Source organism: Paramisgurnus dabryanus, chromosome 13 (assembly GCF_030506205.2).
Source record: "Paramisgurnus dabryanus chromosome 13, PD_genome_1.1, whole genome shotgun sequence".
In the NCBI taxonomy this organism is placed as follows: Eukaryota; Metazoa; Chordata; class Actinopteri; order Cypriniformes; family Cobitidae; genus Paramisgurnus; species Paramisgurnus dabryanus.
In genome coordinates this window covers 34,930,464-34,942,564 of record NC_133349.1, presented here as the reverse complement: position 1 = coordinate 34,942,564, position 12,101 = coordinate 34,930,464, and the positions used below count along the sequence as shown (strand labels likewise).

Genomic DNA, 12,101 nt, shown 5'->3' with positions numbered 1-12,101 from the left:
CTTAATCTGCACTATCCAACCACGACACTGCCATTTGGTGCAGAGATCAGCTAATTTGCATTTAAAGGGACACTTCACCCATTTGCATTAAGCTTTGTATAGTTAGAACCCCAGTCATGTTTTTCAATGGTCGTGCATCATTTGCTCAGTTGCAGCTGAGACAGGAGAAATACAGATTTCAGTGTTGCACTTCCTTCTTTCAATGATGTAAAAATCATCATTTTGCATCATTGAAAGAAGGAAGTGCAATGTCTTTGTTGAGGGAGTGAGACTACAAACACCCCTTTTCTCGGTCAAATAGGCACCAAATTCTAAATGTATGTTATATTTCAACTACAATGTAACACACTTTCAATAAAGATTAATGTTTCTACGGGTGAAATGCTCCTTTAAAAGGACACACCCAAAAACAGCACATTATACCTAAAACACCTATACCTAAAAAGTGGCAATTTTAACATCTTATAATAAATGATCTATATGATATTTTGAGCTAAAACTTACCACATACGTACTCTGGGGACACCAAAGATTTATTTGACATCTTAAAGAAGTCTTGTGAAATGTCCCCTTTAATGTCATTTGACTTGATTTCATGCTTCCCACAAGAACAAATGTCTTGCAGGCTTGTACACATGACAGAATTAATATTTTTGGGTCAATAGTCCATTTAATCTGTAACAAATGTTTTTCTTACACTATCAAAGTCGGAAATGATTTCATTGAGGAACCTCAGGCACTCGATCCCGCCATTGTTGATGCTTTCCTCCGTGTAGAAATCAGAGAAGTTTGGTATAGATGCAAACATGACTCCGATCTCATCGTAGGATTGGCTGTAAAGCTCCTGCAATGTGTATATGGTAAGTGAAACTCAAACAGCAATAGGCTTTGATGGTGTGGATATATTTGACAGATGTTTCTCACCTCATCTCTTTTCTTGGAGCCCAGAAAGTGTCTGGCAACGTGCTCCGGAAGCATGTTAGTGACCAGAGCTTCGTTCCAGCGTCTCATCTCATACACCTTTTCCTTCTGTTCGTGAACTTCAATCTTCCACAAGAACAGCGTGCGTGCAAGCTTCTCAACCTGAGCGACAGAAACATAGAAACATGAGCAAATATACATATAATAAAACTAACTGTTTTTTATTGATTTACAGTTTTCGGCATACTGTAAAATATCCTGCATAATGTAAAGATAATTTTGATGTCTTTAATACTGACAGAGTAAGATCATGTTAGAGATTGAAATTCAACTTTAATCATCATTAGCTGATCTTCACACATCTTTAGCTGTTGTTCACATTTATATGTGGTGAAGTATTCAGAATGAACAGAGGACAGTACTTAAGTATTTTAGTGTGTGTTTGAGTGTTTGTCTTGAAAAAAATTGACTTCACTACATTATAAAGCATAAACTCATACTGTCACACTCCCTTTATATTGTTTAATATCCAAACACATCAAAACTGTATGCTTTCGTTTGTAACTTAGGTAAAAGTAAAAAAGTAGATATTCAATGTACTAAAATATTAAATCTAAAACAAAATCTTGTATTAAGGAAATGTAGTCGAGTAAAAATTATGATATTATTCTCTGGAATGTATGTTTTCAACATAAAATACAATTACTTGAGGTAAACAAATGCTTTACTACTGTCCACCTCCACCTTCCGCCTCAAAGCCATATAAATAATTGAAGCATATAAATGAACTTAAAAATGGTGACCATTAGTATGACCCATGTCAATATCTTTGGTTTGGTACTGTATGTCCATTGTGTTGCCACTGTGTGTCACATTATGTCAAATCTAGTTCCTAATGCAGAACTTGCTCTGGACCACTGAATTAATGCGAAAGATTGTGTGAATCCGTGTAAGAAAGAGAGAGAGAGAGAGAGAGAGAGAGAGAGAGAAAGAGAGAGAGAGAGAGAGAGAGAGAGAGAGAGAGAGAGAAAGAGAGAGTGAACCTTACATGTCGGGAAAAGTAGTAGAAGCTGATCATCATGATGAAGATCATCACGCTCATGGTGTATTTGGATGGCACAAGATAAATCCTGTGGGAAAATGAACCTCATTCAACTTCCAAAATAAACAACTAAACAGCACATTTAAAAATCTATACAGGGAAAACACTTAACTAGATATTTATAAATGCTGTCTTTCCCTGCCAAGGTCATAAACACAATGTCAAAGTTGGCCTGACAATGTTTGTGTCTCTATGATAATCTACACATTATAGTACAAACTTTTACATTAAAGGGGTCCTATTATGCCTTCTACAAAGCTTTGATTTTGGGTCACTAGTATAGGTTTTCATTTACAAAAAAAAAAATTATATTAACATATTTCACATTATTCCAAACAGTAGCTCCAGTCTCTATAAAGCCTCTTTTTTCAAAACTCTTAGTCTACTCTGATTGGTCAAGCTGGCACAGTCTGTTGTGAGTGGTCACCCACTTAAGGGGGTTGCACAACATACGAGAAGCACCAAGCCACATAGCGTCGTGTCTAGGACGTCGTGTCTACTTAGCAGCCAATGTTAATCACTAACGATTTGAGACAAATATGATGTTATGTATTGTTAAAGGGACAATGTGTAGTTTTTGTGAAGTGTTTTATTAGTCAAAATCAATGTCTTCATTTATAAATATGTCCTCATTGGTGTCAGATGACCTCTGCCGATGATCTTAATTTTCTTTGTAAGCTTAAAATTTATTTTCCTTATTTACATTGAACGGGTAAGTCCAAGATGGCTTCCATGTCATTTCAACATATTGATAAACTATAATAGCAGAGAGGGACAAAAGCACTAGCCTACCGCAACGCATTGTCATTCAGAACACGTGAACCAGCTAAAACGGACAAGGAGATCAGTGATTGGCTACCATAGTTGCAACACGCATTTGGAAAAATCAAGGTGCTAGAGAGCACTGTTTGTTTGAATGCAAAATACAATTTCACCACTAGATGGGGGAAAATCCTACTTATTGTCCCTTTAAACTATGTGAGTGGCGCGACAAGGATTTGAGCAGCGTCAGCCGTCGCCGGTGTGCGTACATTCATAGAAAATAATGTGTTCCATTTTTAGATTCATGGCGCTACGCAAACTGACGCTTTTCGTCCAGTGTGCGATAGGGTTGCCGCGGTGACAGAATTTTCCCACCGGTTAATCAGTGCATCACAAACCCGGTGATCCCGGTATCATCGGGTGGAAGGGGCTTCTAAAAGCGCATGCAGACGTGCACATTTTACTTTCACTTTTGAATTACGCAACTGTTTAAATGCAGTGGTTGCGTACGCTGCGTTAAATTGCGTATGAATTTGCGTGCAATGCGAGTGCAACAGCTGGTAATTAAGTGCTTGAATCAATATGCGCAGGTAATTCTCACAGAACCCGCCAGTCCCAAGCAGAGCAACCGGCTACTTCTCCATAATGCGCTGCTTGAATACAATTTTATTATTATTTATTATTTATCTTGATGAAAAACACAACAACAAAAACGATCTCGCTTATATTAAACATCATATATGAATATTATAACAAAAACGAGTAAGCACGTGGCTTTTGCTATCGTCTGGTCAGTCAGCTCGCCTCGCACACTCTGACAGAAATAAATGAAATCTGACACCTGCTGCTCTGTGACGTGAAGCGCGTTCAGCTCCGCAGCAGACACATTCAGTTGTAAGTGTTTGCTCTCTCTAACGAAACTAAATGATTTAATTACACAAAAATATCAAAACGACGATGAAAGACCGTGTCGCGGTGTGCAAGTGATCTAACCGGTGAGAGGCTGAAGCACCGGTAATCACCGTTTCACAAACTATCGCGGCAAGCCTAGTGTGCGACCCCCTTTAGAGCATGTTTCTGTATTGTCCTGCCACTTTCCATAACTGCAAGCTTCAGCTTTTCAGGTGTAAACACTGTAAATGATGCAGTCAGTTTAGCCGTATCAATTCAAGCCTGAGTCGATATAGACGAGAAGTGGATCAGCCAGAACCAACTTTGCAATTATAACTTGAAGAGGACATTTTACAGTGGTACATTTTAATTTTGCTTCATGCAATGTGAATCCAATAAAAATAAGTTTATATAGCACCTACAGACTTTGTCATTGAACGTGAACTTCTGGTCTTTATTTGTGACCCATGCTGGCAAAATAAGTCTGAATGCGCACCGTCTAATTTTAAGCTAGACGCAAAAGAAAGTATACAATGTTGATTTTGGTCGAAATTGAGATTTTCATAGAAATACAGTACTGTGCAAAAGTCTTAGGCTACCACCACCACCAGACTTGTTATGTTAGAAGTTTAATTGTCCATCCATATTGATTTTCAATATATTTGATTAAGATACAAACAGAAAATACAGGAAATATGTAGAATTTTTTTTACATTTTCAGGACTAAATGTCTTCTTTAGGCATCCTCTGTGTTTAGTGTGACCTCTCTTGGCACAAAACACATCTCGAGAATGACGTAAAAAGACCAATTTCTTTAAAATTAGAAATTAAGATTTTATTTGATTTAGGTTTAAAAAGATCCTGCAGTATCCTGGAAAGGGAGTTTACCTTAAAAACTTGACACAACAGTTTTTATACAATTTTTAATACTACAGTATATAAATAGAATATTTTCTGGATGTATTCTATTAAAGAGACTGAGAAACAAATATATATGATCACTATATCATTCCAAAAACAACAAATCTAATTGTGGCATGCTGGCCTAAGAGTTTTGCACAGTATTGTAAGTACATTAAGCCCTTATCTACAATCCCAATGCTCTAAATAGTCATTAAACATCGAATATAATATTTATTTTTATGTTTTCTGAAAGCTGTACCATCCTAAATGCTTAATCTAATACAAATATGTGTCTCCATTAACACGCGCGTGTCTGACATTTTGGTTTTGGTTTTAAAACATGCAGGAATTAGAAAATAAAGTACAGGACTTTAAAAGAATCATTAAGGTATAAGACATGAAAACGATCTTCCTCATGCTGACTGACACATCTACACAGAATTACAGTTTTAAAAATATCCGTTCTGACAAGAATTCATGCAGACGGCAGACGGTCTGTTTTGTCTTAAGTAAATGTTTGGTTAACTGATGAGGAAAAATATCTGATGTCTAAGATTATATTAGATCATTGCATTATACAGTAGATTCTAAAGCAGTCTGTGTCAATTTCAATCAACCAATAAAAGAAAAAAAGTTGAACATAAAATTTTTCTATATATATTGTTTTTGACTTGGTGTGTATCAAATTTATTAGTTTTAACAGTGATTTTAAGGTATGTTTGTTTTTGAACCGTAACAAATCTTTAACTTTATTTTTCTTAAAATTGACAAAATTGCTGCCTCTATTTTATGTATTGTTTTGGAGTTTTTTTAATAGATTTATCAAAATAAAAATATATATTTTTTTTTAAATTACAACTCAATTTGCCAGCGCAGTTCACATTTATTTATTTAGTTGTCTGGCTAAGCGGCTAAACTGATCTCTGAAACAAATACCTTGGCAAAAATAAAATGTTTTGGTTTGCTAAAGACGAGGGAAGATGATCACAACTGTGTGGAGAGGTTTGGCAGTCAGGCAAAAATTCAAGAAAAAAAAACGACTGAACTACTACTAAAAGGACTCTGTTGTTATTGATTCTATGTGGAAGTCTACCAAATTCCACATTTCAAGTCACATTTCCGGCTGACGTCAGAAGTATTCAGACAAACACAACGTACTGATAAGCTGGCCAATCGGAGCACAGCACGCCTCAGAACAATGAGCTTTATACAAAATCAAAAAGGCAGGGCATAGAGGAGCAACAATAATGTACGATATGTGGAAAATAATGTGTTTTTGAATGATAAACCACGCGAAAATATTGCATTACCCGAAATAACGTTGTTTATAGCAAAATACTAGAGCAGGGGTATTGTGACATTTGAATATACAGAAAAAGTGTATAGTAGTTTCACTGTCATTTCTTATATTATGTTAAAAAAAAAACATTTCCATTGGTGTGGACTTTAAGCATAAAAATGTCATCACAAAATTACAAAGCTCAAACAACATAATAAAAATGTGAAAAAGCATAAAGAGACCCCTTTAAAACTTGCCTTATAATAATAATAATAGTGATGCTTGCCTCACATGCACTGCTAATAATACAAAAAGTATTTTTTTATTCGTGCCTGACCCACCTGTAGTCCTTAAACCGAGACAGGTCATAAACGTCAAAGATGTCCCGCCAGCTGTAGATGTTGACCACGCCTGTAGCTACTGTGATCAGTAGCATGAGGGTGAGTTTGACCATGTGGCTGACCTGCACCAGCATGGTGGTGGCTATTAGGGCTAAAACTGCAATGTAGTTGTAATATTTAGGATTCTCCAAACATTCCCTGGTTCCTGGTGTGACCGGAGTGCTCTCTGTCGCATCATTTGTGGAGAGCTGAGATGGCCGACAGCTTAGCTACAAAAGCAGACAACATTAAAGAGTTCACACACATCACATCTTTGTGTAAAGAGCGTAAACAGGCATCTACTCTAAAAGAACCTGATGGGATCAACCTTTTATTATATATTAATAGGAATTCAATGCTTATACTAATAGTGAATAGGTGTGTGTGTGAATAGGTGGTAAAGGAAAAAGGGTATAGATCAGGTATGAACTTTGGTTTCAGTAATCATTGTATTAAAATTTAGCGGGGGGGGGGATATTACTGGTGATTTTGATTATGAGGGATACTTTGTCCTATTTCCCTTAAAATTAGGCATCTACCGGTACACTATACGAGTTACTTTTCTTTCCATAACTTATTACCATATCTACTATGTCTGCCATTGTGACTATAAAGATGGCTGCCATGGCCCAAGTGTTGCGGGCCCAGCGCGTGTGATCAATCCATGTGGAGAACGACACCAGTCTCTTCGGAAATACCTATGGAAACAAGAGGCAAAGCCACATACACATTAAAATCTAAAAATTCAATTAAGTCCCCTTGTAATCAATAATTTAACTATTTACTCTCTTAAAGGGCCAATAGTTTGCCCATTCTTACAAGATGTAATATAAGTCTCAGACGTGCCTTAAATGAAGTTTCAGCTCAAAATACCCATTTGTTATGGCATGTCCAAAATGCCCCTATTTTGGTGGGAGCAAAAAAGCCCTGTTTTCATGTTTGTACCTTTAAATGCAAATGAGCGCCTGTTCAAAATAAATCAAATTTCTGGGAATACAGACTGAGACAAAAGTTTCTTTAGCTGCTTCAGTGCTACAATGTGCTAACAACAAACGCATTTAGAAAAGCATTTGGGTAAAATTAACCAGACGGTCAGTGGCCATGGACGGGGCTTCATCAGTGTGACATCACATTAACAAGAGAATCAAACAGCATGTCTAATGAGACTGCTTTGGTTTAATGGTATGGGGAGAGGGTGGATTTTTTTAATTTTAGGGTGCAAACACACATTTATGTCTAAACACCTTGTAAAAGTGGATTTTGCATAACAGGTGCCCTTTAAAACTCATCTTTGAGCATCATAAAAACTTAAGCAAAGGCTTTCCGTGACAGTAATTTCTTCATGCTTTAAAACAGCTTGAATGTAACTCTCCACCCTTTCCTCCACTCTTTTGCACCACCTCGGACCATAGATATATATGTAAATAGATGTACTGCTAAGTGCGGTTTCACACAATGCATACGTGAGCTGCGTGTTTGCAGCACGTATTTGTTTAGCGCTCATGTTAACAGGTTAGAGCATTCACACCGCACGTGTGAGCAGTGGACATACAGTGTTGGTGGAAACAATTGATTGAATTCCCAGCACTGCCAGCGTGATTCTTAATGCGCAATGACCCTACGAAATCAATACATTCTCCAATACGTCATGTTAAATGATGTGCTCTGTATTTAGTCCGTGTGTGTGTGTGTGTGTGACAGTTTGCCCTTCCTGAATCTCATTATCTCTGCGTGTGTGTGAATCAATACTGATACAGTAACTTTATTAATCAATCTGAAATGTGATGACTTACCTAATGAGATAGATTTAAATGTGCTAGTTTATATAATCATGTTTCGCTTGTTATATAGACAAATTACATAGCAAGTCCACAGCGCTGCATTAGAACAAGATTTTAGTGCGAACCCCATTACCTTTATGAAACCTTTCAGCCGGATGTAAAGCATTGTCTTGGAATATTCAGGAAACCTTTATAGGCGTAGTATCATTAAAATTGGTAAGAACTGCCATCTAAGAGCAGGGGGCATCAGGGTGTGGGATTTCATGTAGGGGATAGGGATGTCGTGTTGAGGGGAGGTAAGGGGAGTATGGGAAAAAAATGTGAGCACCGTCTCATAGTTAAAGGTGACATAGAATGATTGAACGGGGTATTTATCCTTGTTCTGTGATGTGACATGTAGACAAAATTTTTTGGGGGGGTCTGTAATGCCTTAGAAGCTTCCTAAAAACCTCTCTCAGATAGCTCTATTAGGGTGGGGGATTTTAAACAAGTGGTTTTGCACCTATTTGGCTCCCCCTCCTGGCTTAACTTGCAATCTCATGACTGATTGGCTGACTTTGCTGCCACTCAAAAAATTTAGCCAATTATTTTAAAGTGGAGGGGCAGTGAGATGCCTGTGATGTCATAAGCATCAGTTTTTCAGATTGGGACGTTTTCTGGCTGACATTTCTAAAAGAGGAATTTCTATGAGACTGAGATGTTTAGTATGTCCAGCACTTTTTGTATGTTTGTGAATGCGGGTAGACGACCATTATTCAACAAAGACAAGGTAAAAATGTTTTTTCATTCTCTGTCCCCTTTAAGCACTGTTTCACATTGTGTATTCTTTGTACGATTGGTGTTCAATAAAACATAAAAAAAATTGGTGAGATCATTTTTTGTTCCCAGTGTTGGGAAGTAGTTAACTACAAGTAGCGACGCTACTAACCCTAGTTCCGAAATGTTTTAAGCATGCAGTCGTCCAACCTTTGCTTAAAAAACAGGGTTTGGAGGAAGACTGTATTGAGAATTACCGCCCCGTCTCTAAATTATCTTTTTTATCCAAACTCTTAGAGAAGGTTGTTTATTCTCAGCTGATCTCTTATCTGAACGAAATGAACCTTACAGAACCTCTACAATCTGGTTTTTCTGTCCATCATAGCACTGAGTCTGCTTTGATTAAAGTACTTGATGATATTTTACTAGCAGTTGATAAAGGTAAGAATGTAGTTCTGCTCCTACTTGATCTTACAGCTGCCTTCGATACAGTCGATCACGCTACTCTTCTTTGGCGGTTGGAGCATTTATTTGGTATCGGTGGAACCGCCTTGAAATGGTTCAACTCTTATCTTAGTGATAGGTCTTTTTCCGTTGAATTAGGTAAGTTGTCTTCATCTGTTGCTCCGATTACCTGTGGAGTGCCTCAGGGATCCATTTTGGGGCCAATTCTTTTTAATTTATATATGAGACCTATGGGGGATATTATCAGGAAGTATAATGTTTCTTTTCACTTATATGCTGATGACACCCAGTTATACATACCCCTGAAAGCTGGTGATACCATTGAACCTCTGTTGGCCTGCCTAGCAGACATTAAGAAATGGCTGTCTGGTAGTTTTCTTAGACTTAATGAGTGTAAAACAGAAGTAATTGCTTTTGGTCCCCTTAAGTTAAGAACTGCCTTTTTAAATGAGCTTTGTACACATTTTCCCTCAGTTTCCCCCCAGGTTAGGAACCTTGGTTTTATTTTGGATTCTGAACTTTGTTTTACGAAGCAAATTAATAATGTAGTTAAAAACAGTTTTTATCAGCTAAGGATTATTTCAAGATTAAAACCATTCCTGGAGTTTCAAGACCTCGAAAGGGTTATTCACGCATTCATTACTTCTCGTCTTGATTATTGCAATTCTTTATATTTTGGTTTACCTCAGTCATCCATCAAACGTTTACAGATGGTACAGAATGCTGCTGCAAGGCTGCTGACCGGGGCAAAGAAGTCAGATCACGTTACACCAATTTTAGCTTCTCTTCATTGGCTACCTGTTCATTTTAGAGTTCAATTTAAAATTCTTTTATTTGTTTTTAAGGCTCGTAATGGTCAGGCCCCATCTTATATTAAGAATTTAATAACTCCCTGTTCATCCTCCAGATCACTAAGGTCCACAGATAAGGCTCTTTTAGCACTTCCTCGGTCTCGAATGAAAACAAAGGGTGATAGAGCTTTTTTCAATTGCTGCTCCCCGTCTCTGGTATCAATTGCCACTGGACATCCGCCTTGCATCTTCTGTTGTAACTTTTAAAACACTGCTGAAAACATACTTGTATTCCCAGGCATTTTAATTCACTGTCATCTTAAACTACTGTCTTTTAATATGTTGTTTTAATGTTGTTTTTGTCTGTGCTCTCTGTTTTATCTGTGCTTTTTTATTCTTTGCTGTGTTCAGCACTTTGGTCAGCGCAGCTGTGTTAAATGTGCTATATAAATAAACTTTACTTACTTACTTACTTACTTAAAAAATTGCATTGTTTTTATTTGTATTTAAATTTTATTTTTGTATTAAAATCGTTAAAGTCGTTTTCTTTCAGTTATGGAAGTAAAATTAGCAGGCTTTTTTAAATTGCTGTAAATATATGGACAGCCTACATTTACAAATATGCAAGAAAAGGTTTATACTGTAAAAATACTTTATTTGCAACAAACAGGAGATAAAGAATTAACAAATGTGTAGAGCCGAAACGTTTCAGTACTGGAACAGAGCCGTGAGTGTTTTTAAAACCATTACATAAAAACGTTTCTCATCATATTCGCAGGTACAAAGTCATCATATACAATAAATCTGTGGGGTAGCATTTAATTTTTTTTTTTTTAATAAATGCAATATTTGCATTTGTTTAAAGCAAAACATGTAATTACTAACCAGGCTACAGGTGAAGCAGCTCTTTATACCTTCTAACATCTCATAATCTGTCTTCATTTATGTTCAAGAGACTCAATAATAATCTTTTACATTTTAATCCTTTCATTTTTCACATTTAAAAACATTTGTGTGCTGCTGGGCATCCATGTGTGTGATAAGCAAACCCGTGTTTGTCTTCCCGTTTATAGGAGCATTTTACTCGACGCATTTTGAGACGCGCTCATTAAATAACAAAAACAATATTGCGCCATAGACTTTAGACTAGGTTTTTTTTATCAATGGTGTAGTCTATTTTAGTTGCCTCAAAATAGCAATGCGCCAACAATGCACCTGAACACACCTCGTTTTCAGACCAGAACGCATATGGGTGCAAAACTGGTCACAAAGGCCTTTGCTTTTTAAATAACGTGGCACTAAACGTCAAAGTGATAATTGCGACGGGTTTAAACTAGCAAAAGACACTGGGTGTATGATAAGGCCCATACTGAAAAAATGAATGTTTTTCAAAATGTATGTTAAATGCACCGCAAGTCACTTTGCATAAAAGGATCTGCCAAATGCAATGTGCAACCAGGGGTCTTACCTAATCGACTGCTTTTTTAAACAAACAGGTCTGAATGCACGATTGTCCTCTATAATGCTAAAATACATGATGTCTGAAAGCCAGCGAGCACACGCTCTATATGTGATGATTGGTTAAGAGAGGTGTTAGATCAGTCACTCACCCGTGGGAAAATGGCTGCCAGTGAACAGATAGTGAGAATAAGAAGCAAAACTTCACCCACGACTAGAGTCACATAGTTTGCCACCAACCTGTACAGAATAAAAACAGACAAAGATTAAAAACCTTTCTGAAGGGGATAATAGCACAATGTTAACTGTTCATCTATAAAGAGCGAACTGAAGTAGAACTGAGGCTCTTTAAGCAGTATTTAAATAAAGTCACTGAACATGTTTAAACTGGATGACAGGTATAAAAATAGTGCAAAAGTGGATCAACTGTAGTGAGTTTGCCAAGAATGACTAAATACAATTTCCACCATAGCTCTTAAATCTCATTTGCATCATATTTGTGCAATACGTTTCACACACAAAACTATGGTGTCAGAAAGGTTTATCTTTAGCATAAAAATAAATGATCTTCTGTACTAAATGTTTTTGGAGCGTTACAGCCCTAGTCCTAAC

General features: G+C 36.9%; 1 protein-coding gene across 2 annotated transcripts in view; it reads right to left on the bottom strand.

The window, feature by feature from the left end:
- adcy3a (adenylate cyclase 3a) overlaps positions 1-12,101 on the bottom strand; it is a 54,046-nt gene that overhangs the window by 6,688 nt on the left and 35,257 nt on the right. For both annotated transcript variants that reach the window (XM_065246403.2, XM_065246404.2), the window contains exons 11-16: positions 11,642-11,729; positions 6,820-6,936; positions 6,200-6,468; positions 1,970-2,051; positions 925-1,083; positions 698-844 (exon numbers count right to left, since the gene is read on the bottom strand). In XM_065246403.2, coding sequence (XP_065102475.2) covers positions 698-844; positions 925-1,083; positions 1,970-2,051; positions 6,200-6,468; positions 6,820-6,936; positions 11,642-11,729 — 862 coding nt within the window. The remainder of the gene's footprint in view (positions 1-697; positions 845-924; positions 1,084-1,969; positions 2,052-6,199; positions 6,469-6,819; positions 6,937-11,641; positions 11,730-12,101) is intronic.